Here is a 21,069-nt window from a genome sequence, read left to right as displayed (position 1 = left end):
GCCTTCCAGACCAGCATGAAGAACATGGAGCGGGAGCTGCTCTGCCCAGTGTGCAAGGAGATGTACAAGCAGCCGCTGGTGCTGCCCTGCATGCACAACGTGTGCCACATCTGCGCCACCGAGGTCCTGTTGCAGCAGGGCTACGTCTGCCCGGACCCCACCTCCGAGCCCACCTCTCCAGCCTCCACACCAGCCACGCGGAGTCCCCGCCTGGGGCGCCGGGTTGTGCCCAAACCGGAGCGCCTGGACCGGCTTCTCAAATCAGGTGGGTTGCCTGCGGGATGTCAGAGGAGTGGCAGGGTCTCCTTGTCTGGCGGCATGCAGAGGAGCACGGGGGTCGTCAGAACGTGCTGCTTTATGTATGTATCCAGCACTGCAACAGCGTACTTGGCGCTTTGCAGAGGACAAGCGGACAGGCCCCTGCCCCGAGGTGTTTACAGATCTAAAGATCACCATAGGGGGGAAACAACAACGTTTAAACTAGGGGTGTTGAACCTTTGGGCCATGGGCCAAATCCATCCTGCCTGGCGGCCAATCCGGGACCCCAGATGGACACGCCTTCTTTCCCCTGGCTGCCAGTTCTTTGGTGGTTTCTCAGCTTTTGCATGGCTCTTTCCCCATTTGAAAAAGGTTGAAATGCGTTTCCTAAGGGTTCGTTCCTGGCAGGAAGAACATGAAGCTCAAATCTGCTGATATTTTGGCTGCACCCCTTTTGCCTTTGGCCCCGCCCACCATTGTCATGCGACCAAATCCATACATCCCTGGCTACTAGTCCTGCTGGCTATATGCTACCTCCAGTCTCAGAGGCAGTGTGCCTATGTACACTGGGAACATGGTTGGGAGGGTGCTGTTGAGCTCATGTCCTGCTGGTGGGCTACTGGTGGACAGCTGGTTGGCCACTGTGTGAGCAGGATGCTGGACTAGATGGACCTTGGCCTGTTTAGCCTTGAGAAGAGAAGACTGAGGGGAGATAGGATAGCGCCCTTCGAGTACTTGAAAGTTTGCCACAGAGAGGAAGGCCGGGATCTCTTCTCACTCATCCCAGAGAGCAGGACACGGAATAATGGGCTCAATTTACAGGAAGCCAAGTTCTGGCTGAACATCAGGAGAAACTTCCTGACTGTTAGAGCAATATGACCATGGAACCAATGACCTAGGGAGGTCGTGGGAGGCACACTGGAGGCATTCAAGACGAGGCTGGAGAGCCACCTGTCGGGGATGCTCTGACTCAGATTCCTGCACTGAGCAGGGGGCTGGACTGGATGGCCTTACAGGCCCCTCCAGCCCTACGATTCTTGATCCTGTGGTCCGATCCAGCAGGGCTCTTCTGCAGTTCTGATGTTCTCAGCAGCCTCCCCCTCCCCGCAGGCTTTGGCACATACCCCGGGCGGAAGCGTGGAGGCATTGTGCACCCCCAGAGCGTTCTCTTCCCCTGCCCTTCGTGCCGACGGGATGTGGACCTGGGCGATCGGGGCCTGGGCAGCCTCTTCCGGAACCTGACGCTGGAGCGCGTGGTGGAGCGCTACCGCCACACCATCAACATCAGCGCGGCCATCATGTGCCAGTTCTGCAAGCCGCCGCAGCTGGAGGCCACCAAGGGCTGCACTGAGTGCAAGTCCAGCTTCTGCAATGAGTGCTTCAAGCTCTACCACCCCTGGGGCACCCAGAAAGCGCAGCACGAGCCCACGCCACCGACGCTCACTTTCCGGCCCAAGGTAAGGGCCTCCCCTCACAGCCCCGGGCAGGAGGGGCGGCGCTGCCACACGAAACGCTGCCCTGCGCTTTGGCGATCCAAATCGTCTTTGCCGTGTTTCCAAAGCGCCTGAGGCATCCGCCTGTGCTTCAGTTTCAGTTTCTGCATTTTTGTAGAATTATCGCCTTGGAAGGGACTTTGGAAGGTCATCTATTCCAACCCCTGCGCAGTGCAGGATCTGCAGTGCAGGATGCAGCTACAGCTCATGATGTGGGCTTTCTGGAAAATTTTCCTGTGCATATCAGAGTAATTTGCAAAGGGCAATTTGCATCAGAAAATTTTAAGTTTGCATCAGAAGCCCTAGAACTGCCTTCCCCAACTTGGTGCCTTCCATATGTTTGGGACTACAACTCGCAGCATTCCTGACCATTAGGCATGCTGGTTGGGGCTGATGTGAGTTGTAGCCCAAAGCATCTGAAGGGCACGAGGTTAGGGAAGGCTTCCTTAGAGATTGATCTAATTTGGCATGTTTATTTTACTTGTATTTCATAAACAACAAAGCTAAAAAAAAATCTGTGTTAATTGTTTGTCCCAATGCACCATGAGTATGGGACCCGAAATATTGGAAGGGCAAAACTAAAGCATATTTAAGGAGATGTAAATGTTATATTAAGGTCATTCACACAACATGACAACCCAGAGTATAGGTTGGGTATGGGTTGTCGTTGAATCATGGGTTGTTGCTTTGTTTGAACCCAGCTGCGCTAAGCAACCTTGGTTTGTTATCCATGAACAACGCACGAAAAGAATCCATAGTTTGTTGTTGACTTGTGAACCCTGGCTTGTTCATGGTTAACAACCCACGGTTTCTTAGCGTGTCTGGGTTCACCCAACATAACAACCCATGGTTCAATGACAACCCATACTCTGGGTTGTCATGTTTTCTGAACCAGGTCATTATGTATAAATTTTTATTTGAATACTTGTCAAATTTAAGAACAGTAGGATATACTTACATTACAGTGTTTAAAAGGAAGCGAAAACGAACAACTCTACTGAAAACTGTTGACACACTAATGCATTTTAGGCAACCCAAAGGAGTGTGCATGATATGTTGACAACCACTGATTTATTTCAGCAGAGTTCATTTTCCTTCCACTAAGGTTGTTGGGACACCTTCAGTTTCTCTGCTGCTATTAGTTCCATTTCACATGGACACATATATGTATTTCAGTGGCACATACAACATTCCCTCACAAACTTGCCAGGGATAATCACATGAAAAAAAAACCCTATTAAGGTTGCAAAACGCTACCCAAAAAGCAACCTTGTTGCTATGGTATATAGGGTTGTATCAAGACTCTTTTGCATGGTGTTTCAGTAGTTCACAGGAGGAGTGGGTGGGTGTGCTGGCTGGAAACACAGCACAAAAAGAAACTGAATGTAGTCATATGTATGACTGCATCAAGATTGCTTTTCTTCTTCTTTATTTGCATGGATCAGGAATGGGGGGGTTGGAAATAGATTCAAATGAACCGAAAGTTGCCACGATACCGCGCACACTCCGATTCCAGAACGTATGTTTGTTTGTTGCACATTTATACTGCCCAATAGCCAAAGTTTTCTGGATGGTTCACCACAATTAAAACCAGAACATACAAGACAATAAAATACAATGTAAAAGTTTAAATGTTTAAAACTACAATAGAGAAATCAACAGAATAACCAAACAGAAGCTAGCAGCAGTGCAAACCTTTCAAATATGATACCAGATATAAAACAAACTGAAATGTTGCTTTCATTCCCTCTGTTTCCGATGTCTGGGCTGTGAGTGCCAGTGCACGCTAGAATGGCACCACCAACACAGAAGAAGGAGGTCACAGCAGGCTTGGGGAAGGGGGAACCCCAAGGCTTGCAGAAGTCCAAAAACCCCTAAAGGGGGGAGCCCAAAACAGCTGGGGAATGGAATGAAGTGGCTGGTATCCTGAACAGCATCCCACGCTTCAAATTTTGTTCCCTTTGTTGTTATCGTCTATAACATTTTTCATCCCATGTTCCTCCAAGGTGCGTTAGGTAGCATAAGTGGATCTTGTGTTTCCATGCTACCCTTGCAAAAACCGTGTGAGGGAGGTTAGGTTCAGAGAGAGTGACTGGCCCAGGATTTCCCAGTGAGCTTCATGGCTGAGTGGGGATCTGAACCTGGGTCTCCCGGTCCTAATCCCACACTCTCTAACCACCACACTGGCTCTCCTAGAAATTCTCTCATCAGGCCAGAATGCCATAGGAGTAGAAGGCCAGGTGGAGCAAACCCATGGAAAAACCAAGGAATGGAGAGGGTGGGGGGGACCCACTCAGTCCTGGAAAAATGAGCAAGCATGCCCTCGTTTCCATGAGGGCTAGAAACATGCTGTCTCTAAATTAAAGCCCTGCTGAGTGTTGGGGTGCTTGACACAGCACTGGCTGCAAAGCGCTCGCTCTGACCGGCTCCCTGTCCCGTCCCACGCAGGGCCTGACGTGCCCGGAGCACAGGGAGGAGGTGTCACATTACTGCAAGTCCTGCCAGCGGCTGGTGTGCCCGTTGTGCCGTGTCCGCCGCACACACACGGGCCACAAGATCACGCCCGTCCTCAGTGCCTACCAGGCCCTCAAGGTAAGGGGTCTGTGGGGGTCGGCACTTTTTCCTCCTTGTCCCCGTGCCTCAAAAAACAACTGAACAGACAAGCCCCTGCCAATCAGTGAAGTTGGTTGGGAATGTGATGGAGACTCCAAATGTGGCAGAGGGCGGTTTGGGGAGGGTGATGCTGAAGATGCATTGTGGGATCTGGGATAGCCCGGGAGGGGGGTTAGGCTGCTGCACGAGACCCCCGGGGCTGGGTTAGGGTGGCTCGGGGCCCGAGATGGAGAGCCCTCAAATGACATGACAAGGAGAGTTGCGTCGTCGTCTTCTCAGAAAAATACCCTTGGGGGAGCCAGGAGACCAGGTGCCCTGGCTGTTGGACAGCATGAGGGGGATGCCTAGTGCAGACCCTGAAGGAGGAGGTGCTTTGGCTTCCTGGTCCTGTTTTGACAAATGCGGTCCTGATTCTCGGGCACAGCGGTGGGAGAAGCAGAGGCAGGGCAGGGGCAGGGACGCCACAAGCCAGCTGAGCTCCAAGAGCCCTGGGAGCTCCAGGTGGAGTGTGGACCAGCTCGCTTTGCCCGCTGCTTCATTCCCTCTCTCCTCATCTCCGTTTTTCTCGCGCTCCCAGGAGAAGCTGACGAAGAGCCTGGCGTACATTCTGAGCAACCAAGACATGGTGCAGGCCCAGATCAGTGAGCTGGAGGAGACGCTTCGGCTCACGGAGGTAAGAGCACACGCGTTTGTCATTGTCGTCGTTGCGGCAGTGTTGATGCTGATCCGAAAGGGGGACTGAAGTGTGGCAGTCGAGTATTCTTTACCTCCTTCCTCCCCTACGTCCGCTTTGCACGCGGTGGGAGTGAATGGGATGTGGCTGCCAAGGCTGGCAGTGTCTCTGTAATACTCTTAGGGCACAATCCTAGTGGGATAGGCGGCTGCCTCCAAACTCGGAGGCAACCAGCTGTCCGATGCAGGGCAGGGGAAGCGCAGGGGGGGTCATCCCCGCTGCGCTTCAGCCGCCTTGCGTTTGTGGCTGGACAGCTGATTTTGGCTGTCTAGCCACAGGAAGGCGGAGTGGGGGAGGCAGCTGCCGGATAACACACAGGACGTGTCGTACTGGCATGTCTGCCTTCCCCACCCCAGAAAGTCCCCAGGAATGCCCCGTTTTCGCCGCTCCACACTCCTCTTCCGAGCGTGGAGCGCAGGGCTGTTCCAAGCTGCCTGCGAGGCAGTGTGGGAGGGGGGGAAGGTTGGTTCTCCGGGAACCGACCGTGGAGTGAGGGCTCTGAGGTCAGTTCCCGGAAACCGACATATCCTGTGGCTGTCTAGCTGCCAACTAGCGGCCATAGGATTGCTCCCTTAGTTTGTTTGTTTACAGTATTTTTGCCTCACTTTTCAGCCAAAAAAGGCTCCCAAAGCAACTTATAGAGGTTAATAATGAGACAGTCCCTGTTCTCAGGCTTACAATTGAAAAGACACGATAGAAAAGGAAAATGGATTGGGAGGGTGGAGGAAAATAGTAAAAGTTGGGCACCGGTTCTCTGTTTCAAAGTTCTTATAAGTGTTCTTTCGGGCAGGGAAAGGTGAAAGCAAGCTCCCTTCAATTATGCCTCCTCTGCCTGATGTATGGGGCCAGGTTGGTCTCCCCCTCACCATGACGTTCTCCCTGGGAGGTGGGGTGGTGGTGGTGGTGGTGGTGCAAAAATTGCCATAGAACCAAAATTGGTGCTCTGGCAGGGTTTTTTTTGACAAAGGTAACCATTCGTGACCCTCCTCCAGGTGCCCCCACCAAATGAAGTGAAGCAGTGGGCTACAAGACAGAGGGCCTTTTCCATGGTGGCACCCCATCTGTGGAATGCCCTCCCCAAAGAGGCTTGCATGGTCTTTTCAGCACCAGGCAAAGACCTTCTTATTCTCTGAGGCATTTTAATTTATTTATTTATTTATTTATTTATTGCATTTATACCCCGCCTTTCTCCCTCTCGCAAGGAACTCAAGGCGGCTTACATGATCCTCCTCCTCACCGTTGTATCCTCACAACAACAACCCTGTGAGGTGGGTTGGGCTGAGAGTCTGTGACTGGCCCAAAGTCACCCAGTGAGCTTCCATGGCCGAGTGGGGACTAGAACCCGGATCTCCCGGCTCCCAGTCCGTCACTCTCACCACTACACTACACTGGCTCAGTGTAATCGTTCTTAAAATTTTAAGAACGATTTTAGTGCCTTTCTCGACACAGTTTTATTTTTTGCTGATGACCTTACTTTGGTCATTGTGTTCCGCACTGTTTTTGCCCCCCCTGCTGCTGGTTTTACTTTGGTTATTTGTTTTGTTTTGTTTTGTATTTGTTTCATTTTTATTTATTTATTTTACAGTATTTGGTTATTTATTTAACTTCGTGTAAAATCTTCCCTTTTTTTGGTGGTCATTTCACAGTTTGTGTTTTCAACGTACTTGTATGCCACCCAGAGCACTTTGGTTACTGAGCAGTCAAAAACTAAAACTAAAAATATTATTATTGCCACCATCACCATCTTTCTAGAGAGGCTCACCTGGCACCTACCTTTTTATTTTCCCAGACATTTTAGTTTTTCAGTTTCTATTTCAAATCTGGTACTGTATTTTAAGTCTTTGTGCTTCAGCTAAGTTCTATTTGGTTGTTGTTGTTATTTTTATCCCGACATTTTTAAACTTTACATTTTTATATTGTACTTTATTCTCTTGTGTTTTATGGTTTTAATTGTTGTGACCCGCCCAGGGATCTTCGGCTGTTGGGCGGCATAGAAATGTAATCAATTAGTTAATAATCAATAAATAATAATCAGTAATGATAATATACGGTAATAAGGTAATAAGCTTAGGTTTGGTTATTGGGCAGTCTAAAACTATTATTAATAATAAACAATAATAAACAACAGCAACAGGTTGATGGGTATTCCGGGGGCACGGGAACAAGCACATAGGCAGGACTGGTTTGGGGGTTGGACCCGATGGTCTTATAGGCTCTTTCCGACCCTACTGTTCTATAATTCTATGACACCTTTCGCCCGAAATCCAAACCAGCTCTAATCGCTGTGATTTTTTTTATAAATGCTTTTTTTCTAAAAGTAACCTGAGCTGTTCTACCAGAACAGGCAGCCTGGCTTCAGCACCTTGCCTACCCTATCAAGCCCCTCCTCTTCGCGTGAGTTGGGTGCAACTGTCCTGTAAGCTTTCCAAGGCTTGCGTCAGGCTCCAGAGAACCCCTTCGTCGACATCCTTCCATCCTGGATGCAGTTCTTGCTGCTGCTGGCTGATTTAAAAATAAATGCAGTCATAATACTTGTTATCCAGCTGTAGATTTGGGTTTTTTTTCAATGTTAAGAATGCCCAGCCATTTCCTAACCCGTCCCACCCCCACCCGCTGCTGACATAGCACTTATGTGGCTTCAACCATCCCCCCACCCCCCACGTGCCCTGGAACCACACTTGTGTCTGGGGCATTTGGGGCGATGGTGGACTGTGGTTCCTACCCCACAAATTCACCATGAAAGGGGTGGCAAATTGGGAGCGCGGGGTGAACCCTGGATTTTATAGTGTTTCTATAGTATTTGTTGTAGATTTATTTGTCTATTTGTATGCTTTTGTATTTGTAGCTTTTTAATCCCGTACACCGACTTCAGAGGGTTTTCCCCTTAAAGGCAGCCTGACAATAATTTTGGATGAATGGATAAATAAGTTTGGACCCTGGGTGTTCCTCCTTTAAGTCCAGAACTGTATCTGATCCAGCAGTGGCGGCTGGCGGCTCTGATGTCAGTGGGGCCGTGAATTCACTCTGGGCTTCGCTGAGAACCAGTCAGAACTCTAGAGGAGCTCTCCACAGCATGAATAGCTCCTTTGGAGTTCTGACTGGTTCTGCCTGCGACCCGGGGAAGAATCACTGCCCCGCTGACATCGGAGCCACTGGCCACCACAGTGCTGCTGTCCAGCTCACTGTCACTTTCCCTCCTCGGTTATCCGTCCCGCTGCAGGCGAACGGTGCGCAGGCCAAGGACGAGGTGGCACGGCTGATGCGCAGCCTGAGCACCCTCCTGGAGGAGAAGCAGTCGTCCCTGCTGAGCGCCATCGAGGAGTGCCAGCAGGACCGCGTCTCCAACCTGCGTACGCAGCTGCACGAGCACCGGGCCATGATGGAGAACTCCGGCATGGTGGGCTACACGCAGGAGGTGCTGAAAGAGACGGACCAGCCTTGCTTTGTCCAGGCGGCCAAGCAGCTGCATAACAGGTGTTTATTCTGAGCGCGCACCGCTGGGCGGCACCCTTGCACTCGCCATGGCGAGTCGTTTAAAATCACCACACCGAACGAGGGATCACGAAACAACAACGCTGGCTGCGATGTGCTAGAAAAATGCTCCGAAAATACCCGTTTGCACACCGGATCTGCAGCACCCTCATAGCTCTGGCCATCGGGCGGTGTAGAAATGTCACACGCTCCACCGAAGACCCAGACTCGCAGGCTGGGGCACTCCTGGGCTCAGCCTTGAACCCGGATGCGCCGGTTTCGGTGGTGGCCAGGGGCGCGCTTGCGCAGCTGAGGCTAGTGCGTCAGCAGTGCCCGTCAGTGGAGAGATCTGGCCTGGCCACGGTCACGCATGCCGTAGTGACATCCCAGTTGGGCTCCTGTAATGCGCTGCATGTGGGGCTGCCTTGGAAAGCTGTTCCAAAACTTCAGCTGGTCCAGAATGCTGCAGCCAGACTGTTGGCCGGGGCTGGTTGCAGGGAGCGCGCCGCTCCCTTGTGACAACAGCTTCACCAGCTACGACTTTGTTTGCAAACAGCATGCAAAGTGCTGGCTGTGACCTATAAAGCCCCATACGGCTGGGACCAGGTGACATGAAAGGCTGCCTTCTCGCATATGAGCTTGCCAGGTCCGTAAGATCTTCTGGAGAGGCCCTTCTCTCGAGACCTCCTCCAGAGGTGTGCCTGGTTTCGATGCGAGAGGGCCTTCTTGATAGCTGTGGAACTCCCTGCCGAGGGAGGCTAGGGTCTCTCCCTCTGTGCTGACCTTCTGCCCAGCAAGCAAAGGCCTTTTTATTCAAGCAGGCCTTTGGCACGCAAGCGGGTCTGTTGGGGCAGGTGCTGTTTTTATTGTTGTGTTTTAACTGTGTTTCCATGCATTTGTTTTATTATTGCTTTTTCAGGTTTGATTGATGATTATAAGCCACGTCGAGTGCCATTTGTCTTGGTAGAAAGGCGGGGTACAAATCAAATAACTTAGAAAAAAAATTGATTGATTTCTATACTGCCCAATGGCCGAAGCTCTCTGGGCGATTCACAAAAATTAAAACCAATAAAAAAATAAGCATTTTTTTGTTTATCTTTTATTTATTGCATTTATAATAATAAAGCGTTGACCTACCTTTGTTTTAGATGATGTTCACTAAATCAGTAGCTGATGGCTGGTGGCTACCAGCCACCAAATAGAAAAACCGTGGTTGGCTGGTGCCATCTTAGAAGAGGGTGACAGAGAAGGGAGAATGCCTTTTCTTTTTTAAAAAAATCTTTATTGTAGAAGCTTTTCATCACATTTTTAACTAAATAAGAAGGCAGCCCAGTTTAAAATAGCAGGAGTGTATAAAGTAACAGCTAAACATCAAGGAAAGAAATGAGAAAAATTAGGAATATTAAAAGCTATTACAAAGCTTTCAGCCTATCTCAACCTGGCACTCTCCAGATGTCTTGGACTACAACTCCCATCATTCCTCACCACTGACCATGCTGCTGATGGGTGATGGGAGTTGTAGTCCAGTTCATCTGGTTGGGGTGCATGTATCAAAGAATCCCGTTTCTAAAATAGCATCTGCCTGTCGCAGTTTTTGACACTGCCAGCAGCCACCAGCTGTGAAAAACCATGGAGCAAGCGAGCACTCCCTGCCCTTCTGCCTCATGAAACCATAACTGGTAAAAACGATCTAATATACTGGTGTATAAGCATGAATTTACAGTGCTCTAGAGTGAACTTCAGGCCTTAGGTCTGTGTTCGAATTCCGTTCTTTTTGCCTGATTGCCTCTTTCCTCCTGCTGTCCCCTGTCGGCGGCAGGATTGTCAGGGCAACCGACTCACTGCAGGCTTTCCGGCCGGCTGCCAGCGCATCTTTCAGCCACTTCCAGGTGGACGTGAGCCGGGAGCTGAAACTGCTCACAGACCTCACTTTCATCAAAGGTACGTCGGAAATCCACCTTGGCTGGGGATGGGGCGGGGGGGGGGTTGTGTAGCAGCAGGGGTCTTGGGGTGGAACGCCATGCCAGGTCGAGCTGCCCGCGCAGTTTCTGGAGGGAGGCGTTGCACTCTCCGTCTGCCCCGTTGCCCATATTGGAAAACGGCTGGTGCGGAAGTGATGCCAAAAGGTGCTGCGGGATTCGTTGTTAATGGCAGTGGGGCAAGTCGGTTCCTCTCCAGATGGGACTGTGGGCTGACCTCTCCCAGGGAGCCCCGAGCCTTGGAGACCCCCGGCAGTGGGGGAGTAGCCTAGTCCTGTGCTGCCCCCCACCCAAGAGATGTGGTGCGTAGGTGATGAAACCTGTTGGAAGTTGGACAGCGGCCCTTGAACAGCGGGGCACGCCGGGTGAGTACGGCGGGGCCAGGCTGGGGCTGCTTTTATTCATCCTCTTCCACCCATTCCTCTTCACACACACGCACACCCTATCCCAAGCTGGGGAAGCTGGCCGCAGGGGGCCGTTGCGCTTCCTGTCACCTGATATCTTTCAGCCACCATCCCCCTGGGATTCTTTACCCCAGTCCGCTCCATCTTTCCCCAGTCACTGTCAATCCTGCATCCCGCGATCCACAGCCCCCCTGATATTCCAGGCGCAGTGCCCCCACCATGCCCACCCCGCACAGAGGCCCATGTCCTCTCCGTGGCTGGCTGTTGACCCATCTGCTTTACCTCTCTTTGTTTATAGGCTTTGGCTGTTGCTGAGTCTTCATCGAAGTAAAATGAGGCAAGTCATCTCTCGCCCAGACGATCCTTCCACCCAGTCCTTTCCAAGCCGTCCCATTCCCACCCGCCCTCTCTCTCTCTTTCTCTCTCTCCTCCTTGTTCTGTTCCCATAGACCATCCTTCTGCCTCCATCCCGCACCCTTTGCCTGCACTCACCCTCTCCGCCCTTTTTAATCTTTGAGTTTGGATCCTTCATGATTAAGGGGTAGGCAAGCTGGCACACTCCAGACGTTCAGTGATACAACTCCCATCATCCCCAGGGGAGTTGTGGCCCAAAGCATCCAGAGGCCACCGGGTTGCCTGCCCGCTGCTTCAGATGTTGTGGCCAGGCCGAGCACCTGAGAGACAGTGCCATGGTGGAAAGAGACTGCCCTCTGCAGGGGCGTTCTCATCCTGTTCACCTTTGAGCCGCTTGGGTAGCACCAGATCCTGATGTAGGGTTTGCTGTCTCCGGTGTTCAAATAAGGTTTCTAGTCCTCATGGTTGCAGGAAGAAAAATGATATTTTCAGCCCCTCTTGAAGGTTTGTTGTGTGTGGGGGGCGGCGGCTTGTTCTGGAGAGTTCCAGAGGCCCTCTGTGCTTCGCTGTTTGCCCCCTCTCCTCCCTACCCCATGTCTCCTGCTTCTGCCTTCTGCACCCTTAAAAGCTCCAGCTTTCTCCCAGATATCCCGAATCCTGTGAAAATTTCAATGGTCTAATTGGTTTAAAGTAGGGGTGTTGAACCTGTTTCAGCCCACTAGTCAGATTCAGTTTTGGAGGAGCTCACAGGGGTCACATTCCAGGGGTGGACGAAGCCAAAGGCGAAGGGGGTATGGTGAAAAGCAAAAGGGGTGTGGCCAAAAGACCCCGAACGCCAGTGTATTTTAGCTTCAAGTTCTTAGTGCCAGAGCTAAACCTTAGGAGGAGCATTTCAACCTTTTAGAATAGGGGTGAGGACTGCACAAAGGCTAGGAAACCACCAAATGATCCACAGTGGAGGGGGGGGAAGGGGGATATTCATCGGGGAAACCCCAGAAGGCCGGACTGGAACCCTATGCAGGCACACAGAGGTAGCTCAGCATCCCATAAAATTTCCTGCATCCCGGAACACTTGATTGCAAAGTCTGTAAGGAAGGAGCAGGGCAACAGAGCTGTATACATTTCTGTACAATGGATGTGGAGAAAGAGGGTTGAGAGAGGTTTTTCCTCTATCTTTCAAAAATACAAGAATTCCTTGGGGTCACCTAAAAGTCCAGTAAAGATGGCAGAGGGAGTGGGAAGGAACCATGCCACCTTTCAAATAATTGCACAAGAGAATTATTTTTTGAGACAGCGAATCAGTCTAGCATAAGAAACAACATACTAAAAGTTGCAATATCTATGTTGATGCAAAACAGGTTTGGGATTCCTTTTTTTTTATCCCCAGTTCTCATGTAAGCCTTGTTGTGGGGCAGATCGTACCACCTTGTGGGACCTTACACCTGAGTAGACATATATAAGGTTGCACTACTAATAAAGGTCTGTAAATCTTGGAGCAGAAGCATGTGTGCGAATGGATGGATGGATGGACTAACAACAGAGTAATTTCAAAATATATTTACACGTTTTGGCTTCTGCTTGCATCAGATGAGGGCAGAAGCCGAAACATTTAGCTCTAAATATGTTTTGAAATTACTCTGTTAGTCTAATTTTCTTATATGGTTTAACTTTAGATGGACCGCATCCACAGTGGATCCAGTGTCTCATTGTTGCTTTGCTGTTGTGCCGTTTTAGACGTGTGTGTGTGTGTGTTCCTGAGCTGTTGTTTATCAGACTGAAAGAGGCTATTTATTTATGGCCTTTTAATCCTGCCCTTTAGTCCAAAAGGCTACCAAGGCGGCTTACAAAGATAAGGAATCAGGCAGCCCGTGACTGCAGGCTTACAGTCTAAAAGACACTACACGAAAGGAAAGGGGATTTGGAGGGAGGAGGAAAAAGAGCAAAATCGAGCACTAGATTCTCAGACAGTTGGTAGGTGGATGGAGGGGGGCTTTCAGCTGGAGCTGTATCCGGGCACGATGGAGGGTCCTGACCGCTGCTTCCTTTCCTTCTGATGCAGCATGTGGGCAAATGACAACGGAAGCTCTTGTAAAATTATCGCTGACCCATAAAAGCAAGACAAATGTTTTCGGGATCACAGAATCATAGAGCTGGAGGAGGCATTGCAAACTCTCTAGTACAGTCTTCCCCAACCAGGCCTCCTTCAGAGGTGTTGGACTATGACTCCTATCATCCCCAGCCAGCTGGGGTACTCTAGACATGCCTGGGGCCACTCGTGCCATGTTTGGGAGTTGATTGCTCCCACTGAGGGCAACTTAAAGAAACCCTCGCTGAAATTCAGCTTTGCATGTTACCCCCTAGGACATGCAACATTGCCAGACCTGCCACAGCTGCAGGATCTGAGCGCTGGTGGGTTGAGGTGACAACAACCAGGGCTGAGTGTAACACGGGCAGAATTTTGTCCGATGCTGGCAGGCCATCTGGGCGCCCTTGCCCAGGGACGCATGCTCTAGCTCCAGGTTTCCTGCACCGAGAAGGGGCTTGGAGCAGATCAGAGGTGCACAGCCCATGGGCCGCACAGGGCCGCTTCCAGCATGGCCTGCAGAGCCATGCCTCCCCCCTCCCCCGAATTTCCCTGTTGGGCGGGAAACATGCCTGTGGGTGTATGTTGGGGGGGAGCGATGTGAAGATGAGTGTGTGTGCATGTGCGTGCGGCCCCTGGCACCCCTTGAGACGACCGATGCTTCCTCAGGGCCGCAAAGGTTGTGCACCCCTGGACTAGATCAGTCTTCCCCAACCTGGGGCCCTCCAGGGGTGCTGGACTCTCAACTCCTGCCAAGCCCGGCTGGTGTAGCCGGGCGTGATGCGTGCTTATTATTTATTTCTTTGTTTGTTCGTTACATTTATATCCTGCCTTTTTTCCTCTTGCAAGGAACCCAAGGCAGCTTACGCGGTCCTCCTCTCCATTTTATCCTCCCAACAACCCTGTGAGGTAGGTTAGGCTGAGAGCCAGTGAATGGCCTGAAGTCACCCAGCGAGCTTCATGGACGGCTGGGGTCTAGAACCCAGGTCTCCCGAGTCCCAGTCCAACGCTCTAACCACTAGGCCACAGTGTTGTAGTCCCAGCATCATCTGCTTCCCAGCGTCAAGGGCTGATCGCTTGTTCCTCTTTCCTGTCGTTCAGCCCAGGTCCCTTTCAGGAGCCTCTGACCGTTTTTAAATGCATACGATCATCGCTTTTAGTGGGCTTGCCGTTCTTATGCACGTCACCCTGAGAGCGTCAACAGTAGGGCCACTCATAAATAGAACAAATAATAATAGTTGTTGTAATTGTTATTAATAACAACAACAGCAGCAGCAGCAACAACTGTTACTATTATTTTCCAAATCGGCCTTCTTCTGCAAACCTGTGCAGTGGCGTAGCAGCACCAGGAATGTTTGACCAGCAGGGATGCTGCTGTCCTCTGCCCTCCTCCCGTTCCCTGTTCCCTGTGAGCTTCGCTGCAACCCTCACGGTAGCTGGGAGGACACGAATTTTCCCAGTAATAAAGTATTGTTCCATGTTGTAATGCCAAGGACGTCGGGGGGCTTGGTCTGGCACAGGCAATTAAGCTTTTGCCAAGGACCTGCTCCTGGTGGCGACGGACGCTGCCGGAACTGCTTTCTTGATCTGGATTGACGCAACTGCCAGCTTTTTCATTCTCTCCTTGGGGGCGTGGCTAGGGCAGCTGCCACGATGAGCCCCTGCATTTTGAAAGTGGCCACTCGGCCACCAATCCTGTATCCTTCCCCCTTCCGTCATCGCCATGGTCTGTCCTCTTCCGTCGTTGCCATTCCTCCTCCTCCACTCTCACAACCGCCTCCTCCCTCTCTCTCTCTCTCTCTCTCTCTCTCTCTCTCACACACACACACACACACACACACACACTCTTTCTCTGTCTCGCTCCCCTCTCCCCTCTCCCCTTCCTTCCCACCCCCTCCCCGACTCGCACTCAGCCTCTCTCTTGCTCCCCGGAGTCTCTCAGCAGCTTGCCCCGTCTCTCCCCTCCTCTCCCCCTTCCGCCATTCCTCCTGGGCCCGTGCGCCGTCTATTTTTTGCCTTTTGGAACCCTTAGCCTGTAGCTGGTTGTCTGTCGGTCAGTCCAGCGCGCCCAGCACCTGCACCCAGCCGGCGTCTGACGTCTCGCGTCTCCCCCCGCCCTTTTCTCTCTCTCCCCCTCCCCGCCGCAGCGCCGGAGGCCCCCGTGATTGACACGCAGCGCACCTATGCCTACGACCAGATCTTCCTCTGCTGGCGCCTGCCGCAGCACTCGCCGCCCGCCTGGCACTACACGGTGGAGTTCCGGCGGGCCGAGCCCAAGGGCAAGGCGCTGAAGCTCTGGCAGCGGCGGGAGGAGGTGCGTGGCACCAGCGCCGTGGTGGAGTACCTGGACACTGACTGCGTCTACGTGCTGCGCGTCCGAGGCTGCAACAAGGCTGGCTTCGGGGACTACAGCGAGGACATCTACCTGCACACGCCCCCCGCCCCAGGTCAGGCGCTGATCGGAAATGCAGCCCCGCCCCCTCTCTCTCTCTCAGTCGGGGCAGCCCTGTGCATGTTTTATGTGGAGGTTAGTCCCACGATGCTCAGTGGGGCTTCTTCTTTAGCAGGGTTGTGGAACCTCCAGCCTGTGCGCCAAATCTGACCCACCTGGCATGCCACTTAGGCCCTGCCAGGCTCCCCAGAAGGCCCCACCTCCTTTCCCTGGCCCTGCCCCCTTTCCCTAACCACTGATCGTTGGGTGGTTTCCTGGGTTTGTGCATTTTTCCCCATTCTAAAAGGTCGAAACGCCTTTCCTAAGGCTTGGTTACAGGCAGTAAGAGCTGTACTCTACAGTATGCTGGGTTTTGGCTCCGCCCTTTTTGCCTCTGCCCCGCCCACCCCTGGAATGTGGCCCCCGAGAGCTTCTCCGAAATGGCACCCAGCGCTCGGGGCTGAAAGGGGTTCCTCACTACTGTTCTGTAGTAAGTCCATTTTGGATTGCTGCCCGTCTGTCTGTCTATATCTGGGGCCTCTGACACGGTGCCTGTCAGCCCAAGTGCGTTTGCAGACATTGCCTCGCCTCTCCTGATTTTTACTGCAGTTCTTACAAATTTTTAAATGTTTTTTTTTTTTAACTGGGAGGTAGGCTGGCACACTGCAAAGCGAAGTGCTGCCCATCCGTGCCATCTTTATTTGGGTTCAAAAGAGGTGGGGACAAAACTGTCCAAAAGCTGGGACACCGCAAAACGATCAGTGGTCACGGAAAGGGGGCGGAGCTGGGGGAAGGGGCGTGGCCATCTGGGGAACCCCAGGCAGTCTGGATTGTGATCACAGGCGGGATGGGTTTGGCCCCCGAGGGGGCCTGAGGTGTGGCGCCCCTGCTTTAAGGGCAAGGGATTTGGTCTGGATGCGGACGCCGTTTCTACATCTCGCCTGAATTGGGGTCTTCCTGATTCCATGTCTTTCCTCTTCCCCCCTGCCCTGCCCTGCCCTGCCCCGCCCTGCCCCGCCCTGCCCCCCAGTGCTGAACTTCTTCCTGGACAACCGGTGGGGCTTCAACCGGGAGCGCCTGGTGATCAGCAAGGACCAGCGGGCCGTCCGCAGCGTGCCGGGGCTGCCCATGCTCTTTGCCGCCGAGCGCCTGATGACCAGCTGCCACCTGTCAATCGACCTGGTGATCGGGGACGTGGCAGTCACCCAGGGCCGCAGCTACTGGGCCTGCTGCGTGGATCCCAGCTCTTACCTGGTCAAGGTGGGCGTGGGGCTGGAGAGCAAGCTGCAGGAGTGGTTCCAGGTGCCCCAGGACGTGGTGAGCCCCAGGTGAGCGGCTCTCCCGGCCAAGGGTGTGGAGGGGTGGCGGCGAAGCGGGGAAGGATTGGGGCAGGGTTGGCCCAGGCGCATCTGGATGATGGTTCCCGGTTCTGGGTGCCACAGTTTTAAGAAGGGCGTTGACAATCTGGAGCTTGTTGGGGGTGGGCACTGGAATGGCGGGGGGTCTCAAAAACCCAATCCTGTGCAGTCATGTAGTGGTAAATCTGGAAGGGCAAATAACAGCATAACAGTCCCCACAGCCAACGCCCCCAAGCAGAGTCCAAAATTGTAGGCAGCTGCACTGATCCATAACAGACCGGTTCTAGCAGCTTTCATCTCCACCAGGAGCAGGTCTTTTGTCAAGCAAAAGGGCCTTCATCTCCCATTTCAGACCAAGGCACCCCCAAATTATGACAGAGAGCAATATGGTGTTGCTGGGGAAATCCACCCCCCCCCCCCGAGCTACTGTGAGGATTGCAGCTAAGCTCAGAGAAAACAGGGAATGCCGACGGGATGGCCGATGACATTGGCGACCCCGCTAAGAAAAAAGCCCCGGGGCTTTGACCCAGGGAGCCCTGGCTGCACTATGCCACTGGCCCTGTGAGGAACGGTTGGAATAGCGCTGTGCCGAAAATGCCTCCCACATTTTTTTCGACCATTCTCATTCAGTCAGAAATTGCTTTCAAAAAGAAATTCAGCGGTGAAGAAATTTCAGAGAAATTGTCAAGGGTTGGGGTTGGGTTTCGTGGGCTTACCTTACTTGAGGAGGTGGCTGAGGAGTGAGCGCAAGTGTCCTGTTTTTCATTGTACAATCCTCTCTCAGGCAGCCTGTGGCCTCCTCAGCTTCCTACACTTCAGTTAAAGCCTGCTTTAAGGCACTGTGAGGTAATTCCTCCCATGGGGCTTTTTCAGATCGGGACGTGCAGGCAGCCTGGGAGGCTGCAGAGGAATGGGCAGGTGTGCAATAGAAAAAAACACACACGGCCCCCTCAGCCACCTTGCATGATTAGGTAAGCCCAAAAACACCACGAAGGTACATTCTAAAACATCCTGACTGAGGCAGAACAATGGAAGCCTCTTTCATGGGGGGAGAACAATTCAGGAAATTGGAGGACAGACTTCAGCAGAGCACTAAGTCCGCCTCATCCCTGGAGCCGGACGCGACACTGCCCCCACCTGCACCGTGTGGGCGCAAACTGGGGGCTGGCCTGCTGAGACAGTTGATGCTGTTGCAGCCCCAACACCCCCAAAACCCTTACCTCCAAAGGAAGAAGTTGTGCGACAAGCCCTGCCAATGGGGAGAAGCGGTTGGGAATTTCTCCTCTCCCTGGAGAGATTTGGTGAAATTGTCTCCCAAATTGCTCTGCCCACAAGTAAGGCGGAGAATTTCAAGGGGCCGTTTGCACACAGCTCTAGGCTGAAAGAGCTGGGGATGTTTTCATCTGGAGAAGGCTCAGAGAAGAGAAGACGGCTGGCTTTAAGTATTTGAAGGGCTGTTGCGCCGGAGACTTGGTCTCTGTCGCTCCGGGGGGCAGCATTTAGTACTGGAAACCGCAGGGGGAAAGATGTCAGCCAGCTTCCTGCTTCCGTCCCCGATGTCTTCCGTTTAACAGGATCTTTGGTAATGGGCAGGGGAGGAACCATCTTGGCCTCAGTCCCCGGTGAGCCGCTGCCAGAGCAAACCGCCTTCATTCTCCAAATGAGTGGGACTACAACTCCCGGAAAGAGCCATGGTGACTGGGGATGATGGGAGTTGTAGTCCCACACATCCAGAGGGCGCCGGGTGGAGAAGCATCAAGTCAACAAAAGGTGCAGAATTGAGGACCCAAGGGCCAAATTCAGTCCACCTGGGACCCCAATCTGGCTCTCTAGGGTTCCCCAACTGGCCCCACCGGCTTCCCCCCAACCACCAGGGGCTTTGTGGGTTTTCCTGGTGTTTGTGTAGCTTTTTCCCCATACTGAAAGGTTGAAACACCTCCCCTGATTCCGAGTTCCTGGCAGCAAGAGCTTTAAGCAAAAATAGGCTGGTATTTTTGGCCCCGCCCACCGTTGGAATGCAGCCCTCTGAAATGAAGTTCGGCCCTCGGGCTGAAAGGTTCGACACCTCTGCAGTAGATGATACCAGTCCAGATGGTCTGGCTCAGCTTACACCCACTCCGCATGTTTGCGTCTGGCTTTCCGCCCGTCCGAGCCCTGACCCCTCCTACCCATCCCCTGGCTTTCCCTTGGCTCAGGTACGACCCCGACAGCGGCCACGACAGCGGCGCTGAGGACACCACCCTGGACACGTCGCCACCCTTCGCCTTCCTCACCATCGGCATGGGCAAGATCCTGCTGTCCCACGGCGTGGCACTGACCTCCCGGGACCCCGGCAACTGCACGGTGCCGCTGCCTCCCCGGGTGGGCATCTGCCTGGACTATGAGCGCGGCAAGGTGGCCTTCTTTGACGCCGTCTCCTTCCGCAGCCTCTGGGAGTGCGGCATTGACTGTTCGGGCCCGGTGTGCCCAGCCTTCTGCTTCATCGGCGGCGGCGCCCTGCACCTCCAGGAGCTGGTGGCCAACCGGCAGGAGCGGAAGGTCACCATCGGCGGCTTTTCCAAGCTGGACTGAGCTTGCCCCCTGTCGGGGCCCTTGGCATCTCCTGGGAGGCGACGGGGGAGGGGGGCCTCAGGGAAAGCAGCCCCCCAGGCCTGACGGGTGAACAAAGCAGAGCGCAGGACAGTCTCTTCCCCCCCCCAGAAAACACTGCCTGGTGGCTTTGAGCAAGTTGTGGAGGGGATTTGCGGGGAATCGAGGCCCTAAATTGGCCGCCCATCCACTGCAGGGCATACCAAGGGTTGCTCCATGGTGCCCCCTGGTGGACTGATGGACCTTCCAGCGGATAGATATTTTTGAGCAAGGGGGCCACAACCATGAACCCATCAAGGCCCCGCTTTGTAGAAAGTTGTTGTTGAGGTGGGGGTGCCGAGAGCAGTGCTGCCCCCACAGCCCCCCCACCTGTGTGTAGGGGAGGACATCTTTTTGTGTCATAGGACCCTTCTTTCTTTGCCCCACCTGGCTCTTTCCCATCCCCCTCCTGTCCTTGTGCCTTGGGGGGAGGGGCAGGATGGGAAGCTCTTTTTTTTTCTCCACCAGGGAGATGCCCCCCAAAGACTGAGGGAATTATATTTCTGATCCACCCCTGGGGCAGGAATTTCGACTGTTGAGGCTGGAAGGACATTTGTTAAGTGCATGGGTGAATTAGAGTTTTTTTTAACAGCTTGTTCCTTCCATTGCCTTTAAAAAAATGGTATAATTCCCCGCTGCTCCCCTGCCCCCCCCCCAATCCCTTCCATCCACCGCCCTGGTGGGGCAATTGGCACCCACCATACTTCTCCCATGGCCCCCATTTTGAACTGAATTTTTTAACCCCCCTTTTCCACAAAACCCCTTGCCACGCCTCTCTGGATCTGTCCTCTGACTGCGTCTGACTTGAATTCCTTTCCGATCTGTCTTGGCTCCCAAGCAGGGTTTCTGGAGCTGTTGAGAAGGGATTAAAGAGCAATTGATGAGGAGATACTGTTGCAAAAATGACACTCCCTGGGGGTGGAGGAGCGGGAGGTAGGGGGCGGCGGGGGCATGGCTATCAAACTGTTTTTGTGCAGGTTTAAATTTTGTAGTGTAGATAATGCCTGCTTCCTTCCAGGTTGTTGTGAAGCCCATTAAACGAATGGTGAATCCTATCCTGTTCTCCTGCTCGATTGTTAGAAAAATCATATGCCCCCTGTCCCCAGATGTTTCTTCTCCAAAAGGCCCCATATATAACAGACCACTCCAAATTCCTGTGTTCTCCTGTTTCTTCCATAGGCAACCCGCATTTCGCACACAGAACCACCTCTCCGTAAGGCTGTGCTTTTGTCTGGTTTATTTGTGTTTCAAAAAGAAGGTATGG

At 52.9% G+C, this 21,069-nt stretch overlaps 1 protein-coding gene across 1 annotated transcript; it reads left to right on the top strand.

Annotated features, from left to right (window-relative positions):
• On the top strand, nt 1-20,859 carry TRIM46 (tripartite motif containing 46). Its single transcript, XM_084824291.1, has 9 exons — nt 1-265; nt 1,369-1,715; nt 4,200-4,343; nt 4,942-5,037; nt 8,318-8,571; nt 10,388-10,509; nt 15,536-15,835; nt 16,850-17,147; nt 19,373-20,859. The coding sequence occupies exons 1-9, from the start codon at nt 16-18 to the stop codon at nt 19,746-19,748; spliced, it is 2,187 nt and encodes a 728-aa protein (XP_084680417.1). The 5' UTR covers nt 1-15; the 3' UTR covers nt 19,749-20,859.
• The last annotated feature ends 210 nt before the right edge of the window (nt 20,860-21,069 follow it).

The sequence above is a fragment of the Heloderma suspectum genome, chromosome 17, assembly GCF_057233095.1.
Source record: "Heloderma suspectum isolate Gila_16-S chromosome 17, 16-S_ref, whole genome shotgun sequence".
Classification (NCBI taxonomy): domain Eukaryota; kingdom Metazoa; phylum Chordata; class Lepidosauria; order Squamata; family Helodermatidae; genus Heloderma; species Heloderma suspectum.
This window is presented reverse-complemented; position numbering and strand designations above follow the sequence as displayed.